General features: G+C 40.7%; 4 protein-coding genes across 3 annotated transcripts in view; 1 reads left to right on the top strand and 3 right to left on the bottom strand.

The window, feature by feature from the left end:
• The window catches only part of LOC139549272 (zinc finger protein ZFP2-like), a 52,290-nt gene extending 30,826 nt beyond the window's left edge, over window positions 1-21,464 (bottom strand). Inside the window, exon 1 of the mRNA XM_071359544.1 lies at window positions 20,795-21,464. Coding sequence (XP_071215645.1) covers window positions 20,795-21,215 — 421 coding nt within the window. The 5' untranslated portion in view covers window positions 21,216-21,464. The remainder of the gene's footprint in view (window positions 1-20,794) is intronic.
• Window positions 1-23,993, bottom strand: part of LOC139548377 (zinc finger protein ZFP2-like) — a 372,237-nt gene that overhangs the window by 69,440 nt on the left and 278,804 nt on the right.
• LOC139548823 (zinc finger protein 180-like) overlaps window positions 1-23,993 on the top strand; it is a 223,334-nt gene that overhangs the window by 58,436 nt on the left and 140,905 nt on the right. The gene's annotated exons all lie outside the window — the stretch shown is intronic.
• Window positions 414-9,437, bottom strand: LOC139552231 (zinc finger protein 271-like; the record flags this gene model as incomplete). Its single annotated transcript, XM_071363759.1, has 3 exons — window positions 414-1,753; window positions 2,723-3,041; window positions 7,686-9,437. Coding segments are annotated over 3 exons (2,520 nt in total), but the record flags the coding sequence as incomplete, so codon positions are not given.

Genomic DNA, 23,993 nt, shown 5'->3' with positions numbered 1-23,993 from the left:
AATTCACTGCTCGACTGAGGGACATTACAGATAATTGTATGTGTGGGGTACAGAGATGAGGTAGTCATTCAGACATCATGTTAAACACTATTATTGCACACAGAGTGAGTCCCTGCAACTTATTATGTGACTTGTTAAGCAAAATCTTTACTCCTGAACTTATTTAGGCTTTTAATTACATTTGTAAACATTTCCAAAAACGTAATTCCACTTTGACATTATGGGGTATTGAATCCATTTAACCCCAGTATCTCTACTTACACATTCATCTTCTGCTATTCACATTCACATTCCCTACCATTCCAGTGTTTAATTGCTATATTGTAATTACTTCGCCACCATGGTCTATTTATTGCCTAACCTCTCTTATCCTACCTTATTTGCACATGCTGTATATAGATTTTTCTACTGTATAATTGATTGTATGTTTGTTTATTCCATGTGTAACTCTGTGTTGTTGTATGTGTCATTGCAAATGAGAACTTCTTCTCAACTAGTCTACCTGGTTAAATAAAGGTGAAATAAAAATACATTTTAAATTCAGGATGTAACACAACAACATGTGGGACCAGTCAAGGGGTGTGAATACTTTCTGAAGTCTCTGTATTTATAAAACTCCCCCCACCCAGCAATCTAATAGCATCAGTAAAATCTGTTGAAATAAAACCACAGATAAATATACCTAACATAGTACAATCTAATAGCATCAGTCAAATCTGTTGAAATAAAACCACAGATAAATATACCTAACATAGTACATCTATTAAACAATACATCACAATACATCAGAAATAGTTACACATTATAGAGATCCATTCATGGATGTACAGGTCTGTTGGATAAACCTTCAGAAATAGTTACACATTATAGAGATCCATTCCTGGATGTACAGGTCTGTTGGATAAACCTCCAGAAATAGTTACACATTATAGAGATCCATTCATGGATGTACAGGTCTGTTGGATAAACCTCCAGAAATAGTTACACATTATAGAGATCCATTCATGGATGTACAGGTCTGTTGGATAAACCTTCAGAAATAGTTACACATTATAGAGACCCATTCATGGATGTACAGGTCTGTTGGATAAACCTCCAGAAATAGTTACACATTATAGAGATCCATTCATGGATGTACAGGTCTGTTGGATAAACCTCCAGAAATAGTTACACATTATAGAGATCCATTCCTGGATGTACAGGTCTGTTGGATAAACCTTCAGAAATGTCCGCTGCTGATTTCTTCCAGGTGTCCATAGCGGACACCCTGGTCCTGTGAATCCTGGCCGTGGACAAATTCTCAGTCAGAAACATAAGTCAGAACACAGCCTCTCTATTCTCTCGTGTGTTTTCAGGTCCTCTGACTGGGAAAATGTCATTTCACAATGAGAGCAGTGGTATGTTGTCTCCTCCTGTGTATTAGTATGTTGGAAAGGTTTTTCTCCTGTGTGTATTCTCTCATGCGTTTTCAGACTCCCTGACCACCTAAAACTCTTTCCACAGTGAGAACAGTGATACGGCTTCTCTCCTGTGTGTTTTCTCTCATGCGTTTTCAGACTCCCTGACAACCTAAAACTCCTTCCACAGTGGGAACAGTGGTAGGGCTTTTCTCCTGTGTGTTTTCTCTCATGCGTTTTCAGGCTCCCTGACCACCTAAAACTCTTTCCACAGTGGGAGCAGTGGTGTTGGTTAGGCGTCTCTGGGTCTGTTTCCTCTGAGGAACTCTTCCTGCTGTCAGAGTCTGGTCTCTCTCCTGCCAAAAGACAAACAGATTATTTAGTTAAACAGAGAGACCTGAATGAAGCCTGTATTAAATAAAATTGTCTTCCTATGAGGTTTAATCTAGACTAGATCCCTCAATAACCTGAGGTCAGTCTTCACAACATTACATCATTAAAAATATACTTCGTGACGGTGAGATTTAAAAACAAATGATGTAGAGCTCCAAATCTAATCTCTCAGGGAATGTCATGATGTCATAATAAGAGCTCTATAATAATAGATAATGTCATGTTTATAGGCTGAACAGAGATCTATAATAATAGATAATGTCATGTTTATAGGCTGAGCAGAGCTCTATAATAATAGATAATGTCATGTTTATAGGCTGAGCAGAGCTCTATAATAATAGATAATGTCATGTTTATAGGCTGAGCAGAGCTCTATAATAATAGATAATGTCATGTTTATAGGCTGAGCTCTATAATAATAGATAATGTCATGTTTATAGGCTGAACAGAGATGGTTGTTTGCCATTCTGTGAGACAATTAAGTTGTGATTTTGTGGTGGGGGGGACTCTGATGGTATACACATGTTACAGTTAAGCAATAAGACCCGAGGAAGTGTGGTATATGGCCAATATAGCATGGTTAAAGACTGTCCTTAAGCACGAGGCAGGCAGAGTGCCTGGATACAGCCCTTAGCCGTGGTATATTGGCCATATATCACAAACCCCTGGGGTGGATTATTGCAATTATAAACTGGTTACCAACGTAATTAGAGCAGTAAAAATACATGTTGTCATACCCATGGTATACGGCCTGATATACCACGGCTGTCAGCCAATCAGCATTCAGGGCTTTAACATTATATTATCACATAAATTCCTATAGTACAGAACAACATTTTCAAGTATAGAATTTCAGTAGCATGCTGCTTAAAAACCACACATTCATTCAAAACCTTTAGAGAGTTAGAGCCCGTTTTTAAGACAGTACTTACTGGTGGTAATCAGATCTCCTGACTCCTCTGTCAATATGGCCGTTATCTCTCCCTCTTTCTCCTTCTTCACTCCAAAAACTGCATCCTCCTCTTTCTCTTCCTCCTCTTTTACTGTAACATCTTCCTCCTCTTTCACTCTGAACGCGTCTTCCTCTTCTTTCACTGTAACAGCCTCATCCTCTACTTCTTGTTTTACTGTAACACCCTCCTCTTCCTCCTCGACAATGTTCAGCCCCAGAGCTTCTTTCTCCGTCCAGCAGACCCCCTCTTCTTTAACTGGAGGGGGGATGTTTAGGGAGCTCATGGTCGGAGATGTTATCTAGCTAGTTAGCATTAGCGACTAGCCTAGCGCTAGGCAAATTTAAGACGTCTGCCTGACTAACAACGTAAATATGAAAATAAATGGGGCAACTCGCTATAAAACAGAAGTATGTCTAAAACACATAGGCAAATATGCACTGAAACAGTCTAAAAAGCTTGAATGTTTAGGCCATGTCGCCTAGCAAGCTACTGAAGTGACTGACTCGCTGTTGTTGTTGAAGTGTCCCGTCCACTAGATTATACGTCACACTGGCAGCATCATCATCAGCTGACTGGAGTGGGTAACGCAGTATAAAGAAATGTTTATTTTATTTCCTGACAGATGTAGTCACTAGTCACTTTAATAATGTTTACATATTTTGCATTACTCACCTGATATACTGTATTCTTCCTATTCTACTGTATCTTAGTCTATGCATTACTCATCTCATATGTATATACTGTATTCTATCCTATTCTACTGTATCTTAGTCTATGTATTACTCATCTCATATGTATATACTGTATTCTATCCTATTCTACTGTATCTTAGTCTATGTATTACTCATCTCATATGTACATACTGTATTCTATCCTGTTCTACTGTATCTTAGTCTATGTATTACTCATCTCATATGTATATACTGTATTCTATCCTATTCTACTGTATCTTAGTCTATGTATTACTCATCTCATATGTATATACTGTATTCTATCCTATTCTACTGTATCTTAGTCTATGCATTACTCATCTCATATGTATATACTGTATTCTATTCTACTGTATCTTAGTCTATGTATTACTCATCTCATATGTATATACTGTATTCTATTCTATTCTACTGTGTCTTAGTCTATGTATTACTCATCTCATATGTATATACTGTATTCTATCCTATTCTACTGTATCTTAGTCTATGTATTACTCATATGTATATACTGTATTCTATTCTATTCTATTCTACTGTATCTTAGTCTATGTATTACTCATCTCATATGTATATACTGTATTCTATTCTACTGTATCTTAGTCTATGTATTACTCATCTCATATGTATATACTGTATTCTATCCTATTCTACTGTGTCTTAGTCTATGTATTACTCATCTCATATGTATATACTGTATTATATCCTATTCTACTGTATCTGTCTATGTATTACTCATCTCATATGTATATACTGTATTCTATCCTATTCTACTGTATCTTAGTCTATGTATTACTTATCTCATATGTATATACTGTATTCTATTCTACTGTATCTTAGTCTATGTATTACTCATATGTATATACTGTATTCTATTCTATTCTAATCTACTGTATCTTAGTCTATGTATTACTCATCTCATATGTATATACTGTATTCTATCCTATTCTACTGTATCTTAGTATATGCCCCTCTGACATCACTCGTCCATATTTTTATATATTCTTATTCCTTTACTTAGATTTGTGTGTATTAGGTATTTGTTGTGAGCTAGGAACACAAGCATTGAGTTAGATATTACTGCACTGTTGGAGCTAGAAACACAAGCATTGAGTTAGATATTACTGCACTGTTGGAGCTAGAAACACAAGCATTAATTTAGATATTACTGCACTGTTGGAGCTAGGAACACAAGCATTAAGTTAGCTTTTACTGCACTGTTGGAGCTAGAAACACAAGCATTTAGTTAGATATTACTGCACTGTTGGAGCTAGGAACACAAGCATTTAGTTAGATATTACTGCACTGTTGGAGCTAGGAACACAAGCATTAAGTTAGCTTTTACTGCACTGTTGGAGCTAGGAACACAAGCATTTAGTTAGATATTACTGCACTGTTGGAGCTAGAAACACAAGCATTAAGTTAGATATTACTGCACTGTTGGAGCTATGAACACAAGCATTTAGTTAGATATTACTGCACTGTTGGAGCTAGGAACACAAGCATTTAGTTAGATATTACTGTACTGTTGGAGCTAGAAACACAAGCATTTAGTTAGATATTACTGCACTGTTGGAGCTATGAACACAAGCATTTAGTTAGATATTACTGCACTGTTGGAGCTAGAAACACAAGCATTAATTTAGATATTACTGCACTGTTGGAGCTAGGAACACAAGCATTACGTTAGCTTTTACTGCACTGTTGGAGCTAGGAACACAAGCATTTAGTTAGATATTACTGCACTGTTGGAGCTATGAACACAAGCATTTAGTTAGATATTACTGCACTGTTGGAGCTAGAAACACAAGCATTTAGTTAGATATTACTGCACTGTTGGAGCTAGGAACACAAGCATTTAGTTAGATACTACTGTACTGTTGGAGCTAGAAACACAAGCATTAAGTTAGATATTACACCACTGATGGAGCTATGAACACAAGCATTTAGTTAGATATTACTGCACTGTTGGAGCTAGGAACACAAGCATTTAGTTAGATACTACTGTACTGTTGGAGCTAGAAACACAAGCATTAAGTTAGATATTACACCACTGATGGAGCTATGAACACAAGCATTTAGTTAGATACTACTGTTGGAAACACCCCATCTCTTTACATTACTTATGCATATTCAGTGGCCTGACTGCATCCAGACTATGTCAAAGGCCCACCCTGGTAGATCTGAACCTAATGCAGCTTGGAGTGATCAGATGACAGAAGTCACATTTAGGTGCCAGGTGTAACTGAGGCTGTAGATGCTCCATATCCATTACTTTGAGTGTTTTATATAATATGACTAAATATGTTAATTTCTGTGTTGCAGGGGCAGTCAAGAAATGGAACAGCAAGGCCACAGAACATGACATAAGCAGAGCTGTGGGAGACCACCTCAAGCCCCTGGTAGAGCCGGGGGTAGTGTTTACCACTCCACTATCAGAGCTGTGGGAGACCACCTCAAGCCCCTGGTAGAGCCGGGGGTAGTGTTTACCACTCCACTATCAGAGCTGTGGGAGACCACCTCAAGCCCCTGGTAGAGCCGGGGGTGGTGTTTACCACTTCACCAGCAGAGCTGTGGGAGACCACCTCAAGCCCCTGGTAGAGCCGGGGGTAGTGTTTACCACTCCACCACAGCTTCAGCAGGCTGGAAAAGTGATACTGTTTTTCATACTAAGATGGACCAAGAGTCTGTTGATTGGTCAGTCATTGGATTCATTTGTTGAAATCAAATCAAGCTTTATTTACAGCACATTTCAGACATGCAACAATGGCTTCTCAGGAAAAAACAATGAAAATAAACAGGAATATTTAGTACACAAACTTTCCCCCTTAAGACAACACTTTCCCCCTTAAGACAACAAATATATCCTATATTTTTGTTGGACAACAGAAAACAATTTCCATTTCACATTATCAACTACAATGCTTCATGAGCCCAAACAAAACTCATCTCCGATACGGAAAAACGTACTGGCTGTCAACAATTAAATTTTTCCCAATAGCTTCTAGAACTCTCGTCCCCTTGGAACGAGCCCAAACAAAACTCATCTCCAATACGGAAAAACGTGCAGTAAAAATAAACTGTGATCCATGGCAATGCACTGGCTAAACGCAAAACACAAAACATTTTGACTGCCCCCCTTGAGACAATCAGCAACCAGGTTGTTCTCACCACAGACATGTCTGATTTCAAGAGGAAACTCCTGCAATATCCGTAGTAACTTTCCACCTCACTGCGGAGCTTCTCTCTCTTTTCAGGGTTCACTAGATAGGCATGTTGTTGGATCGGGGCCCAGTCCCCAATGTCATGCTCTAGTACATTTGGTTTGGCACATCTGAGAATGAACCCTGCTATTCTAAAAGAAGGGCAACAATGTCAATATATTTATACCCGAAAATTGTCAGTTGATTGCATAAATAATTATGATTACTAAAAGTTACATGAATTGTAAACATGAATTACCAAAACCAAATGTACACCCCTTTGATAATATGTATTGTCAATAATTCACTTAATGGTAAGGCATGGTATAATAAAAAATGTAAAAAAAAATATTTGATTGCATAGTCTTATTTTCAACGTCTTTTCAATTACATTGTGCTAGATGGGATCGCCTCAATGTCAAAACACAGTTTTAACGTGTCCAAATCAATAACCAATATGCAGAAACAGTTTGGGATAAATTGAAAACCTAAACATAACATGTGCTATTTACACAAACATCTGCCACAATAATCATATTTCCAGAAACGTTGTTTTGACAAGTAGCAATAAATCACTGATATCAATTAGGGGGGAAATCAGGTTGTACGTGATGTTGGAATGCATTTAAATGTAGGGGTCGCTAAACAAAGGAACGCAACACTTATTTGTCATAACTAATAAATTTCATGCTAAAATCATTTGTTCGACAGGAAGGAGATGAGGTTGCACGTCCTGCTAAAACTAACAGCTCAAAAACCACACGGAATCTGGGAATAATGTGTCCTTACTAAATCTCATAAATAGTACTCTTCCAATTCAGAGCCTGGATTTTCCCCCTGAGGCTAATATCCATATCATGTTGAAATCAATAGAACAGGGGACAAACGTTTAGGGTTCTACATTGTGACATCATTAAAATACTCCTCCTACAATGTTAAAACATTCTACATTGTGACATAATTTCACTGATATCATTAAACAACTCCTTCGTGTATTTTCTGATGATTAGTCAGAGATCTTTTATCAGATTATCTCTGGTCACAGCTATACATTGGCTCTCCTGTGTGTGTTCTCTTGTGCACTGTCAGATAGCTAGATTGAACAAAACTCTTCCCACATTGATCACAGCTATAAGGTTTCTCTCCTGTGTGTGTTCTCTGGTGCACTGTCAGTTGGCCAGATTGACAAAAACTCTTCCCACATTGATCACAGCTATAAGGTTTCTCTCCTGTGTGTGTTCTCTGGTGTGCAGTCAGCTGGCTAGATTGAATAAAACTCTTACCACATTGATCACAGCTATAAGGTTTCTCTCCTGTGTGTGTTCTCTGGTGTGCAGTCAGCTGGCTAGATTGAATAAAACTCTTACCACATTGATCACAGCTATAAGGTTTCTCTCCTGTGTGTGTTCTCTGGTGCACTGTCAGATCACTAGATTGACAAAAACTCTTCCCACATTGATCACAGCTATAAAGTTTCTCTCCTGTGTGTGTTCTCTGGTGTAATGTCAGATGGCCAGATCTAGTAAAACTCTTCCCACATTGATCACAGCTATACAATTTCTCTCCTGTGTGTGTTCTCTGGTGCACTGTCAGATAGCCAGAAGTATTAAAACTCTTCCCACATTGATCACAGCTATAAGGTTTCTCTCCTGTGTGTGTTCTCTGGTGTAAAGTCAGAGAGCCAGATGTAGTAAATCTCTTCCCACATTGACCACAGCTATAAGGTTTCTCTCCTGTGTGTGTTCTTTGGTGTAAAGTCAGAGAGCCAGATGTAGTAAAACTCTTCCCACATTGATCACAGCTATAAGGTTTCTCTCCTGTGTGTGTTCTCTGGTGCACTGTCAGATAGCCAGATTGACAAAAACTCTTCCCACATTGATCACAGCTATAAGGTTTCTCTCCTGTGTGTGTTCTCTGGTGCACTGTCAGTTGGCCAGATTGACAAAAACCCTTCCCACATTGATCACAGCTATAAGGTTTCTCTCCTGTGTGTGTTCTTTGGTGTAAAGTCAGAGAGACAGATGTAGTAAAACTCTTCCCACATTGACCACAGCTATAAGGTTTCTCTCCTGTGTGTGTTCTCTGGTGCACTGTCAGAGAGACAGATGTAGTAAAACTCTTCCCACATTGATCACAGCTATAAGGTTTCTCTCCTGTGTGTGTTCTTTGGTGTAAAGTCAGAGAGACAGATGTAGTAAAACTCTTCCCACATTGACCACAGCTATAAGGTTTCTCTCCTGTGTGTGTTCTCTGGTGCACTGTCAGAGAGACAGATGTAGTAAAACTCTTCCCACATTGATCACAGCTATAAGGTTTCTCTCCTGTGTGTGTTCTTTGGTGTAAAGTCAGAGAGACAGATGTAGTAAAACTCTTCCCACATTGATAACAGCTATAAGATTTCTCTCCTGTGTGTGTTCTCTGGTGCACTGTCAGATGGTTAGATTGACTAAAACTCTTCCCACATTGATCACAGCTATAAGGTTTCTCTCCTGTGTGTGTTCTCTGGTGTATAGTCAGATTGCTAGATGTAAAAAAACTATTCCCACATTGAACACAGCTATAAGGTTTCTCTCCTTTGTGTGTTTTCTGATGAATTTTAATGCCTGATGAGGTGAATCTCTTCCCACAGTCAGAGCAGCAGTGAGTTCTCTTCCCTGTGGATCTCTGCAGGTGTTTATTGAGGTGTTCTGATCTGGAGAGACTCTTCTCTGCCTCGTCAGCATCATGAGGTTGTTGAGGCTCCCCAGAGGATCCACGATAGTCCTGTATCTCTCCTGTGCGAAAAACAAAGTCAGATGATTAAAGGCCCACAACAGTGGAAATCCACTGTAAAAGGTGATGCCAACAGCGTAGCCATGATGTTGTACAACAATTGACGTCTGTAGTGAATGTAATGATTATTTGACAATTGTCTTAAAATGAGCAAGAATAGTCATATTTTAGTAGTAACATCGATGATTGTAGGCTAGAAATAAGTTATTCATGTTGTTGAAACTAAGCACTGTGCCAGACGACTTTTGGTCTCCAATATAAGCCCCTTTCTGTGTTTAATAAAATTGCGGCACGAGGGCGATGGACATGCAATTTGGTTGTAGAAACTCCTCCCTGCTAATGAGGAAACCGACAGTTATGGATGTAGTATATCTGTCTGGAGCAAAAATGGTGAGCAAAGATTTGAGTTTTTCACAGTGTATTCTGAATGTGAATGGGGGAAAACTCAGGGGAGTAACCTCTATTTCCAGGTTGATTATGAGTACATTTCACACTACTTTGGATTATAATTGTAAGGCTCGTTTGAATGTCCTGTGTAATATAATGTTTGCTACAGTATTAAGAAATATGTTTAATTATTGACGAATCGCGTTAATGACAGTATCCATTTGGGTGTTGTCAATAAAGTTATGATTTTTTAAATGTATTTTTAATGACTTTTTCCCCCACCTTTATTTAACCAGGTAGGCCAGTTGAGAACAAGTTCTCATTTACAACTGTGACCTGCCAAGATAAAGCAAAGCAGTGTGACAAAAACAACAGAGTTACATACACTTGGGATAAACAAAAGTACAGTCAATAACACAATAGAAAGTCTATATACAGTGTGTGCAAATGGAGTAAGGAGGTAAGGCAATAAATAGGCCATAGTAGAGAAGTAATTACACATTAACACTGGAGTGATAGATGTGCAGATGGTGATGTGCAAGTAGAGATACTGGTGTGCAAAAGAGCAAAAAAAGTTAATAAAACATGGGGATGAGGTAGGCAATTGGATGGGCTATTTACAGATGGGCTGTGTACAGCTGCAGCGATCGGTAAGCTGCTCAGATAGCTGATGCTTAAAGTTAGTGAGGGAGAGTCTCCAGCTTCAGTGATTTTTGCAATTCGTTCCAGTCATTGGCAGCAGAGAACTGGAAGGAAAGGTGGCCAAAATAGGTGTTGGCTTTGGGGATGACCAGTGAGATATACTTCCTGGAGCACGTGCTACGGGTGGGTGTTGCTATGGTGACCAGTGAGCTGAGTTAAGGCGGGACTTTACCTAGCAAAGACTTATAGATGACCTGGAGCCAGTGGGTTTGGAGACGAATATGTAGCGAGGGCCAGCCGACGAGAGCAGTGGTATATGGGGATATGGTGACAAAACGGATGGCACTGTGATAGACTGCATCCAGTTTGCTGTGTAGAGTGTGTAGTAGTAACATAAGACAGCTGAACATTAAAGTAACGAACCACATGTTCACGTTGATCATGAGACTGTGGTAATGGAGATATACTAAGGGACGTTCTGGCCCTCTTATTTTCTCCATTGTGCTGACAGACTGACCAGACACATGGACGCCTAAGGCAATTGGACACACTAAGGATAGGGGAGACTAGAACAAAGAGTGCATTGATTTAGTGGTGAAGGGAAGGGGCATGGGGTCTGTTGACACACTGGGATAGAGGGTCTGGCCACCATTATAAACTAATTGAAAGCAGATGGTGGTGAATGACTTCATAAGGGATGGACAATACTATGTGGGTATAAATATAAAGGACTGGACTTCTGAGAGGTGTGTGTTCCGCGGGGACATGCCAGTTGGCTGTACATTTGTAATAAAGAGCATGTTTGATTTTACAAGTTCTGGTAAGCGTTATATTTGAAATGATTTTCCACGACAAGTGTTGGAGGCTATTTTGAAAATTACATCACCGAAGTCAAGGATCGGTAGGATAGTCAGTTTTACGAGGGTATGTTTGGCAGCGTGAGTGAAGGAGGCTTTGTTGCGAAATAGGAAGCCAAATCTAGATTTAATTTTGGAAATGCTTAACATTAGTCTGGAAGGAGAGTTTACAGTCTAGCAAGACACCTAGGTATTTATAGTTGTCCACATATTCTAAGTCAGAACCGTCCAGAGTAGTCATGCTGGACGGGCGGGTACGGGCAGCGATCGGTTGAAGGGCATACATTTAGTTTTACTAGCGTTTAAGAGCAGTTGGAGGCCACGGAAGGAGTGTTGTATGGAATTGAAGCTCGTTTGGAGGTTTGTTAACCTTTATGGGATAGGGCGCAGCATTTTCACTTTTGGATGAATAGCGTGCCCAGAGTGAACTGCCTCCTACTCTGTCCCAGATGCTAATATATGCATATTATTATTAGTATTGGATAGAAAACACTCATATGTCCAAATAGCCACTTGTTGTTAGCGTGTTCAGCCCAGTAATCCATCTTTATGAGGCGCAGGCACTTCGTCCAGACAAAAACTCGAGAAGTTCCGTTACAGTCCTTTAGAAACATGTAAAACGATGTATGGAATCAATCTTTAGGATGTTTTTAACCTTTAGGGGCCACGGGTGCCGCTAGCGGCACTCCTCCCACATTCCACTGAAAAGGCAGAGCGGCAAATTTAAAAAAAACATTTTTTTAAAATATTTTACTTTCACACATTAACAAGTCCAATACAGCATATGAAAGGTACACATCTTGTGAATCAAGCCAACATGTCCGATTTTTAAAATGTTTTACAGGGAAGACAAAATATGTAAATCTATTACACCACTTTTCTACCTCCATCAGTGTTTTACTCCATCACCAGCTATCACTAATTCGACCAAATAAAGATATATATATAGCCACTAACCAAGAAACAACTTCATAAGATGACAGTCTGATAACATATTTATGTGCAGCAATTGAAAGACAGGATTCTTGTGATTCCAGACAATATTTCAGATTTATTAAATGTTTTATAGCGAAAACAAAATGTAGCGCTAAATTAGCATAGCCACGCCAGCCAGAACCAGCTGGGCGCCCACGACCAGTTCACATGCACACCGATATATGAAATAGCATTATAAATTGGATCTTACTTTTGCTGAAATTTCATCAGAATGTTGATCAAGATGTCCTTAGTCCAGATGAGTCGTTCATTACATTCAGAATGGTACCTTTCCCACTTCATTTAGCATGGGTACTAGTCGCGTGGCACGGATCTCTCCAAGTAAACAAAGTCACACGACGGAACACGACAAAACTCCCTAAAAAATTCAAATAATCTGATTAAACTATATTGAAAAAACATACATTACGATGATATGGTCTCATTTATCAAATCAAATCCGAGCCGGAGATAGTTGACATCCGAAACGGCAGCAAAACAAAACACAATCTCTCTTCAAAGTCGCACACTTCAGACTTCCGGAAATGGACGGTCACGTCAAAGAAATAGGTCTTATTTCACGTCAGAACAAGATAAACACAAAATTTCTCCTCTGACGTCCTCTTGACACCCAGAGGAAGGCGTGTGAGGTGTGTTTCGGGTCATAGGTGGCATGACCATGTATAGGCAGAGCGTTGAAGCGAGCATAGACATCTTGCATTCTACTTCCTGCTCAGGGAAAGTGCTGCCAAATGACTTGTGTTCAACTCAGAGAAAAAATTCAAACGTTTTTAGAAACTAGAGGTTGTTTTCTATCCAATGGTACTAAAAATATGCATATTGTACTAGCAAGAATTGAGTACGAGGCCGTTTAAAAATCGTACGATTTTCAGCAAAAGTGAAAATATCACCCCTTGTCCCCAACAGGTTAACTTCTTGGTGACAGGAGGGCAGTATTGAGTAGCTTGGATGAATAAGGTGCCCAGAGTAAACTGCCTGCTACTCTGTCCCAGATGCTAATATATGCATATTATTACTAGTATTGGATAGAAAACACTCTGAAGTTTCTAAAACTGTTTGAATGATGTCTGTGAGTATAACAGAACTCATATGGCAGGCAAAAACCTGAGACAAATCCAACCAGGAAGTGGGAAATCTGAGGTTTGTAGTTTTTTAAAGCTTGGCTTACCGAATACACATTGAGATATGGATAAAGTTGCACTTCCTACGGCTTCCACTAGATGTCAACCGTCTTTAGAAACTTGAATGAGGCTTCTACTATAAAGGAGGGGCTCATGAGACCTCTTTGAGTCAGTGGTCTGGCAGAGTGCCTTGGTCTCATGACGCGCACTCCCGACAGAGTTACCTCTAGTTCCAGTGCTTTTCTTCAGACAAAGGAATTCTCCGGTTGGAACATTATTGATGTTTTATGTTAAGTGTCCAAAGTGTCCAAAGAAAGGCCAGATGTATACAGAATGGTGTCGTCTGCATAAAGGTGGATCAAGGAATCACCCGCAGCAAGAGCAACATCGTTGGTATATACAGAGAAAAGAGTTAGCCCGAGAATTGAACCCTGTGGTACCCCCATAGAGACTGCCAGAAGTCCATACAACAGGCCCTCCGATTTGACACACTGAACTCTATCTGAGAAGTAGTTGGTGAACCAGGCGAGTCAGTCATTTGAGAAACCAAGGCTATTGAGTCTGCCGATAAGAATACGGTGATTGACAGAGTCGAAAGCCTTGGCCAGGTTGATGAAGACAGTGACAGAGTACTGTCTTTTATTGATGGCGGTTATGATATTGTTTAGTACCTTGAGTGTGGATGAGGTGCACCCGTGACCAGCTCGGAAACCGGATTGCACAGCGGAGAAGGTACGGACAGATTCGAAATGGTCAGTGATCTGTTTGTTAACTTGGCTTTCGGAGACTTTAGAAAGGAAGGACAGGATGGATATAGGTATGTAACAGTTTGGGTATAGAGTGTCACCCCCTTTGAAGAGGTTGAACAGACTAGTAATCAGGGTTGCAACAAAGGCGGCGGATAATTTTAGAAAGAGGGTCCAGATTGTCTAGCCCAACTGATTTGTATGGGTCCAGGTTTTACAGCTCTTTCAGAACATCAGCTATCTGGATTTGGGTGAAGGAGAAGGAGAAGCTGGGGAGGCTTGGGCAAGTAGCTGCGGGGGAGCTGTTGGCTGGGGTTGGGGTAGCCAGGAGGAAAGCATGGCCAGCCGTAGAGAAATGCTTATTGAAATTATCGATTATCGTGGATTTATCGGTGGTGACAGTGTTTCCTAGCCTCAGTGCAGTGGGCAGCTGGGAGGAGGTGCTCTTATTCTCCATGGACTTTACAGTGTCCCAGAACTTTTTGGACTGACTGTGTGTATTGGTTCCTGACTTCTCTGAAAAGTTGCATATCGCGGGGACTATTCGATGCTAGTGCAGTACGCACTATGTTTTTGTGCTGGTTTTTGTGCAGTCAGGGCAGTCAGGTCTGGGCAGTCAGGTCTGGAGTGAACCAAGGGCTATATCTGTTCTTAGTTCTACATTTTTTGAAAGGGGCATGCTCATTTAAGGTGGTGAGGAAATCACTTTTAAAGAACAACCAGATATCCTCTACTGACGGGATGAGGTCAATATCCTTCCAGGATACCCGGGCCAGGTCGATTAGAAAGGCCTGCTCGCAGAAGTGTTTTAGGGAGCGTTTGACAGTGATGAGGGGTGGTCTTTTGACCGCGAACCCATAACGGATGCAGACAATGAGGCAGTGATCTTTGAGATCCTGATTGAAAACAGCAGAGGTGTATTTGGAGGGCAAGTTGGTCAGGATAATATCTATGAGGGTGCCCATGTTTACAGATTTAGGGTTGTACCTGGTGGGTTCCTTGATAATTTGTGTGAGATTGAGGGCATCTAGCTTGGATTGTAGGAAGGCCAGGGTGTTAAGCATATCCCAGTTTAGGTCACCTAACAGAACTAACTCTGAAGATAGATGGGGGGGCAATCAATTCACATATGGTGTCCAGGGCACAGCTGGGAGCTGAGGGGGGTCTACAACAGGCGGCAACAGTGAGAGACATTTCAGGAGAGATTCATTTTTTAAATTAGAAGCTCGAACTGTTTGGGCATAGACCTGGAAAGTATGAAAGAACTTTACAGGCCATCTCTGCAGTAGATTGCAACTCCTCCCCCTTTGGCAGTTCTATCTTGACGGAGAATGTTGTCGTTCGGGATGGACATTTCCGAATTTTTGATAGCCTTCCAAAGCCAGGATTCAGACACGGCAAGGACATCAAGGTTGGCGGAGTGTGCTAAAGCAGTGAGTAAAACAAACTTAGGGAGGAGGCTTCTGATGTTAACATGCATGAAACCAAGGCTTTTACGGTTACAGAAGTCAACAAATGAGGGTGCCTGGGGACACACAGGGCCTGGGTTTACCTCCACATCACCCGAGGAACAGAGGAGTAGGATGAGGGCACGGCTAAAGGCTATCAGAACTGGTTGTCTAGTGCGTTGGGAACAGAGAATAAAAGGAGCAGATTTCTGGGCGTGGTAGGATAGATTCAAGGCATAATGTACAGACAGGGATATGGTAGAGTGTTGGTACAGTAGAGGTAAACCTAGGCATTGAGTGACGATAAGAGAGGTTGCATCTCTGGAGGCACCAGTAATGCTAGGTGAGGTCACCGCACGTGTGGGAGGTGTGACAAAAGAGTTCTCTGAGGCATGTTGAGTGGGACTAGGGGCTCCGCAGTAAAATAAAACAATGATAACTAAACAACAGTATACAAGGCATATTGACATTAGAGAGACATAAAGCGAGGCATAAAGCAATCACAGGTGTTGATTGGGAGAGCTAGCTAAGACAACAACGGGTAAGACAACAGTTAATCAGCTAAGACAACAACAACACGTAAAATGGCAATGAATGGGCAGAGAGGGTCAGTTAACTACACACAGGGCCTGAGTTCGAGGCTGGGGCCGACAGATAAACAAAATGGAGAACCATGACTAATGAACAGTCCAGCAGGCATCAGTTATGAAGCAAAGTAATCATAGGGTCCAGTGAACAGCAATATATGAACCAGGGAAGCCGCTAGGTAGTGATTACTACGCTAGCCGGGAGAAGTGCCTGGCTAGAGGCTAACTGGTGCTAGCTTCTGGACAAGGGCGTCACCGACGTCTTGCAAAGGCCGGTTGAGGGCACATCTGACGGAATTGAGTCGGCAGACCAGTCGTGATGGATCGGCGGGGCTCTGTGTCGACAAAGGGTCCAGGCCAATTGGCAAAAGAGGTATTGTAGCTGGAGTAATTTTGCTAGCCGGGAGATGCACCTGGATCGAGGCTAACTGGTGCTAGCTTCGGTACAAGGGCGTTAGCCACTATACCCAATCCGGTGCAAAGGTCCAGAGCTCACGGCAGGAATCCGGTGATGTAGTGGCTTCTAGTCGTCTTAGTGAAGAGTCTGGGAGGCATCAGCTGTGTAGCCGAGTGATCATAGGGTCCACTGAGCAGGCCGGGAGATGAGCCTGGCTCAAGGCTAGCTTCGAGGCTGGGCCACTCGGTAGCAGCTAGCCAGCTGCGATTATCCGGTGTAATGGTCCAGAGCTTACGGCAGGAATACGGTGAGGTAGTGGAGAAAAACAGTCCGATATGCTCAGGGTTGATATCGCTTTGTGCAGACTGGCAGGTATTACCCAGGCTAAAGGCGGCTGGTGTCTGAGCTAAAAAAGGGAAAGGCCGCTAGCAGTGGCTAACAATGATTAATAGCTAGTAGCTAATTAGCTGGTTAGCTTCTGATGGAGGTTCTAGCTATAAGGTCTAAAAAATTGCAGATCCGTATCACATTGGGTGAGGCGGGTTTCCGAAAGGTATATGTAATTAAAAAATGGAAAAAGAGATTGAAATATATTGCAATATATACAAAAAAAGAAAACATTTGCAACAACAAACATGTCTTACTGCTACGCCATCTTGGATTACAAGATGTTAAAAACCATTGGATTTAGCAAACTGTGAAATTATTTAGTATTTCAGTACCTCGCTGGAAGCCCCGCCACAGGTGATGAGAGTGAGGCTTGGATTCATTCCTGTCATTCTTTAACTTCTTGAGGGCAGGGGGCAGCTTTTTCACTTTCGGGAAAAATAGCATGCCAAAATTCAACTGCTTGCTACTCATCCCCAGAATATAAGATATGCATATTATTAGTGGATTTGGATAGACAACACTCTGAAGTTTCTGAAATTGTTTGAATCATGTCTGTGAGAATAACAGAATTTATGTAGACCCTGAGAAAAACCCTGAGGACAAACCATTCAGAATTTGTATTTCTTTGATGTCACTGTCTTTTCAAATAGATTTTTTAGAGACACCAGATTTCTAATGGACTTGCTTGCAGTTCCTACCGCTTCCACTGGATGTCACCAGTCCTTGGAAATCGGTTGAGGTTATTCCTTTGTGTAGTGAAGAAGTAGGGCTATCGTAAATGAGGGTCACATGAAGTAAATAATTTGAGAGAGTCACGTTATGAAAAAAGTTGCGTCAGATTGTTTTATTTTTGTATTGATCCCGTCCTCAAATTGATCGATTATTAACGTTTTAAAATATCTAACGTTGTATGACAAAAGCAGTCTGAAATGTTTTGGTAAATTTTACATGTAACTTTTGATATATTTTGTAGTGACTTGGCGAAAGTTGGAAGCTGTGTTTTTCTGGATGAAACGGTCCAAATAAATTGACATTTTGGATGTCTATCGACGGAATTAATCGAACAAAAGGACCATTTGTGATGTTTATGTGAAATATTGGAGTGCCAACAAAAGAATTTCGTCAAAGGTAAGGTATGATTTATGTTTTATTTCTGCGTTTTGTGTCGTGCTTGCAGTGTTGAAATATGCTACTCTGTTTGTTTACTGATGTGCTATCATCAGATAATAGCATCTTATGCTTTCGCCGAAAAGCCTTTTTGAAATCTGACATGTTGGCTGGATTCACAACGAGTGTAGCTTTAATTTGGTATCTTACATGTGTGATTTAATGAAAGTCTGATTTTTATATCATGTTATTTGAATATGGCGCGCTGTATTTTCCCTGGCTATTGGCCGGTGGGACGTTTGCCAGAGAAGTTAATACCGCTCTTCACCGACACAGGAAAGGGCGGGGACAAACAGGTGTTGTACCTCGTTTCCCTCCTTCAGGGAAGTGATATTATAATCAAAGTTACACTCCCTTTCAGTCATTCAACTTCGGAAAAACATATTATGGGGAAATAAAATCATTCCCCAAAGGATACTAAATGAAACGTTCCCTGGCAGACCACCCAAACCTGACCCTACAAGATGCGTCAGTTGTCAATATATTCATTGTCTTTTGTTCGAAACACTCCTGTCAATGTTGAGTAAGGAAGCACACCTAATTACACATATAGAAGTAGGACTAGTCTACATGGCCTGCACACAAATGTAGGCCTATAAATGTGCCTATTTGGGGATGTCTGGTAGTATTTCTGATTGTCTTAACGCACCACCACTAATGAGTTGTGGAGCTTCTCAAACAAAATGATTCAGCTTCTCTAATTAATTTTTTCTTCACCTCAAACAGCAGGTAAACAAAGTCTTATTAGAATCCACTACAAATGACAATAGTTGTTCAAAGTATTTGTAAATTATTTCCAGCTCTCGCCCTTTCGATAACCACTCAGCATTAAAGGGAAAAACGTAATGCTCTGATCCAGTGGAAATGTTATAAAATACCTGATTACTTCTTATCCTTTGCACAAATAGACGACAGATGTGTCTGTCCAGAACTCACTGACGCGGGAAACTGAGGGCCCAGAATATTTTATACAACGTTGCAAGTTTCGGAGGACCCAGTTGATAGTTGATAGAATGTTTCAAGTTCGTTGTTGACAGGCCATGTGCAGCCAATGGGATTTATAGGATATTTATTTTTAAATCGGGATATTTTCTACCTGCAGGCTGCAAATGTTTTTGTTTGTTGGTTTCATGTAGGCTATTTTTACATAGTTGGCAATGGCAATAAAAGTTACTTTTAGATTTGTATAATTGTCATTTAGATGGAGTGTAGATTAATCACAGACAACGATTTTGAGATACTATTATCAATGAAATTAAACTGTTTCAGTAAAATGTGCAAATGAAAATCATAACCGGCACGCAGATCGGTAGAAATGGTCAGATAAATTTGCACACTAAATGTCGGTTGCCGACTGCTTGTGTAGCCTATTACCAGCAACGTCAGAATGTATGAAGGCCAGCAGGAGTTGGTTCAGGAAGAGTTTATTCTCTTCTGGTTGGGCGATATTGATGTAATGGCATGAAAATAAATTGGCTGAATATTATACAATGACTTATCAACGGCTCTAACAATTTGACCCCCACAGGAAATCTACACTGGCCATTCTAGAATATACTATATAGCCTAGAAACCTGGTTAAACTATCATTATGACATAATGGATGAATTCTAGAATATACTATATAGCCTAGAAACCTGGTTAAACTATCATTATGACATCATGGATGAATCCTAGAATATACTATATAGCCTAGAAACCTGGTTAAACTATCTTTATGATATCATGGATGAATTCTAGAATATACTATATATCCTAGAAACCTGGTTAAACTATAATTATGACATCATGGATGAATTCTAGAACATACTATATATCCTAGAAACTTGGTTAAACTATCATTATGACAGCATGGATGAATTCTAGAATATACTATATATCTTAGAAACCTGGTTAAACTATCATTATGACATCATGGATGGCCAGTCCTTGTATTCATAGTGTATTGAATTCAGGGGGTAGCCCTGAGCTGGACTCAAACCTGGGTCCAGCGACTGTCAAGCCAACACCTTATAACTGTTACACCAAGATGTCTGAACTTCTTGACGAGGTCCCTAGGTTTTGGGTTACGGTTGATACAATAGCTTTCTCTATGAATTTGAGAGTGGTTACATTTCTCCAACCCCCATCCCTCAGCTGTTTACCAAACCAAGTCTCTGGGCAGCCATTTTGTTTCTGTTTAAATCCTAGGTTGTCTCTTTAAAAAAGCCACACATCAATCAACCAATCTGCAGTTGAAACAATAACACAGCAGTCATTCCACCACTGTTTTGGTAATAAGATGATGATGGGCCTGGAGACATTTAACTACTCTCAAATTCATAGACAGACCTATGGATGAAAGGACTGACCATCCATGATATCAACATTATAGTTTTAACCATGTTGAGGCTGTTGATTTACATTGTTTCTAAACATTGGAGTAAAAAAAGCTTATTCTGGGTTCTGATGGGGTACAACAGTTGAACTAAGCTCATGAGGCATGTGTTATATTCTCCAAGAATCAATGGCTATAAATAAATCATTTAAAAGTCAAAATATGGATGTAGCAATTGCAGATTTCCCTTTTAACACCAAACATCAGTTCAAAAACTGCAGAGTTTGTACCTCTGTATTTAAGACAGTACTTACCAGTGGTAATCACGGCCCGGTTTCTCAAAACCATCTTATGGCTAAGTTCATCTTTAGAACCACTGGATGCCTTAAATTGCGTTTGGGAAATCGGGCCCAGATATCCAGTTTCCTCCTCTTCTTCCGATGAGACCGTATTCTCCCCCTCCTCCGCTTTCACTTCAAAAACTGAATCCTCCTCATCTTTTACTGTAACACCCTCCTCCTCTTTCACTCTGAACGCCTCTTCTTTCACTGTAACGTCTTCCTCTTCTTTCACTGAAACGTCTTTCTCTTCTTCTTTCAGGGTAACAACCTCACCCTCTACTTGTTTTTGTATTGTAACATCCTTCTCTTCCTCCTCCTCTTTGATGAGAGCTTCTTTCTCCGTCCAGCAGACCGTCTCTTCTTCAGCAGGAAGAGAGTAATTTAGTGAACTCATGGTCGGAGATGTTAGCTAGCTAGGCTAATGCTAACTTAACCAGCCCGCTAGCTGAATAATAACAACACCGTAAATATGAAATTAAATAGGATAACTAACTAACTAGACGACAGACAAGGGTTTAAAATACAGTGGCTAATATACACTAAAGCGTCTAAAGAGCTTTATGGGTTCGGCTATTTTGGCTAGCAAGCTACCGAGGTGGCGGACTAACTGTTGCTGCTGCTGAAAGAAGCGTTCCGTCCACTAGATTATACGTCACACTAACAGCATTGCGTTCCGTCCACTAGATTATACGTCACACTAACAGCATTGCCTTAAAATCGCACACCGCCATCTGCTGACTGGAGTGGGTAACGCTCAGTCTGAACCTCTGACTGCGATGGAGATGTGCGACTTTAAGACAATGACGCTAGTGTGACGTAAAATATATATTATAATGTTCAGACAAAACGTTAGTGTAGGAAGCATGAGTTTTTACTCACCAGTGTAACAATACAGTGTGGTTAAAGACTTAGTAACTTAGTTGTGTTCACGATCTGGTTCCCTATAAGCACAACCAGTTATGTTTTTGAATTATCACATATGTATTAATTTATTTCGGGATTCTGGGTAATCCACAGCAGATTTATGGAGAATTGCTGTGGGTGATTTCAAAATTGAATAGTCCCGGAATAGAAATATATAAATTTGACATTACATCATAAAATCCACCTTTTAAATCATACTGTAGCGAGCCGCACAGACAGCTGTGTGTTATGTGTTAGGCTAGTAGGTTGTGTTGTACTGACCAGTACCCAGTGTTCGCGGGGTCCGACATGTCAATCAACCTGCTATCTGCCAATCACGGGAATGCCTGGAATCTTCTGATGCCGGGCATCCTGGCGGTTGGCGTAGTGGCGTGGAGGGGGTTTGGGCAGGGGGATGGAGCATTGGAAGTTAAGACCAGGTTTAGCCTTTGTTCTCCCTCTTTACGTCTGGGCTTCACAAGAGAAGGTCCCGATTGGCTTGTGGGTTATCTGTCATTTATTTGGCGTGTGCTACGGCCCAAACAGTAGCCTGTGTAAAGTTGGTTTAATAAACCGTCGATTCGCAAACTCAAGCCTCTGTCTGGACAATTGTTCATTTATGATCTTGTCAGGTCATTACAATACATTAGCAATTTATGTTTTAGTAACTACTGTTGTTGGTTTGGCGTCAAATAAGCCTCTCTTTATATGTTACTTGCCAAATCTCAGTTTTCCATGTGGGTTTTATGCTAAAGTTCCCTCTTTCAAGTTGGTATCTAACTGGAAAATGCATCTTCTTTAGGAGTGCTATTTTTACCCTGTCGACTACTGATCATTCATCCACACTGTGTGTCTCATCAATGCAGGTCATTTATGACAAATGTATAAAGTACATGTTTTATAAACTCATGAACACCAGCCAGTTTATCAGCCCGGTTTTGTTAGTTTAGGTGAATTATACTTCTTCGCCACCAGAGGGGGACATTGAGTAAATCTTCAGGTTAATTTGATATATTTTGATAGTAAAATGGATGACAGTTTATTCTGATGTAGTGAATATTAGACACATGGAAACAATTGATTAATTTATTATAGTAAATTAGGAATTAGTATGAATTGTTAAATCCACTATACGATCACAATGACTTTGATAGACATTTCAATAGTTTTTTTGTTAGTGTATTCTAGGGCAGATTAATGGAGAATTGCTGTGGGAGTGCTATTTATATCCCGTCACTACTGATCATTCATCCAGACTGTGTGTGTCCCATCATTGCAGCTTTGGAAATAAATGAACTATCCATCCATTGCTCCTTCCTGTGTTGACTCACTGACTTGAGAGACCAGGAAGGTCACACTAGCTCGATAGGTTGATATCTAGCTCAAGCTTCACCTCATGCTTTTCATTAACTGTGTGGTTGTGTTATCTAGTGGGAACCCGTTAGCACGGTGGGCTCTGGTGCCTTCTTGCCGTGAGCTCAAAATGACAGAGGAAATCAACCTGCTTGCTCCTCTTAGCGGGCTGGCTAATGCTACACCCGAGCCCAGGTGTGTCCCATTTCAATGAAGACCCTCCCGGCTCCGCCCACCGACATCCTATTAAGGAAAACAAGAGCAAAGAGAAAGAATTCTGCAGACAGAGTGGGAGGGTTGTCACAGCAGTCTGGTGATATACCAGGGACTATGGATGTAGTTAGGTTTGTATGCAGTCTGGTGATATACCAGGGACTATGGATGCAGTTAGGTTTGTATGCAGTCTGGTGATATACCAGGGACTGGGGATGCAGTTAGGTTTGTATGCAGTCTGGTGATATACCAGGGACTGGGCATGCAGTTAGGTTTGTATGCAGTCTGGTGATATACCAGGGACTATGCATGCAGTTAGGTTTGTGCAGTCTGGTGATATACCAGGGACTATGGATGTAGTTAGGTTTGTATGCAGTCTGGTGATATACCAGGGACTGTGCATGCAGTTAGGTTTGTATGCAGTCTGGTGATATACCAGGGACTATGCATGCAGTTAGGTTTGTGCAGTCTGGTGATATACCAGGGACTATGCATGTAGTTTGGTTTGTATGCAGTCTGGTGATATACCAGGGACTATGCATGCAGTTAGGTGTGTATGCATTCTGGTGATATACCAGGGACTATGCATGCAGTTAGGTTTGTACAGTCTGGTGATATACCAGGGACTGAGGATGCAGTTAGGTTTGTATGCAGTCTGGTGATATACCAGGGGCTGGGGATGCAGTTAGGTTTGTACAGTCTG

The sequence above is a fragment of the Salvelinus alpinus genome, chromosome 2 (genome assembly GCF_045679555.1).
Source record: "Salvelinus alpinus chromosome 2, SLU_Salpinus.1, whole genome shotgun sequence".
NCBI classification, from domain to species: domain Eukaryota; kingdom Metazoa; phylum Chordata; class Actinopteri; order Salmoniformes; family Salmonidae; genus Salvelinus; species Salvelinus alpinus.
This window is presented reverse-complemented; position numbering and strand designations above follow the sequence as displayed.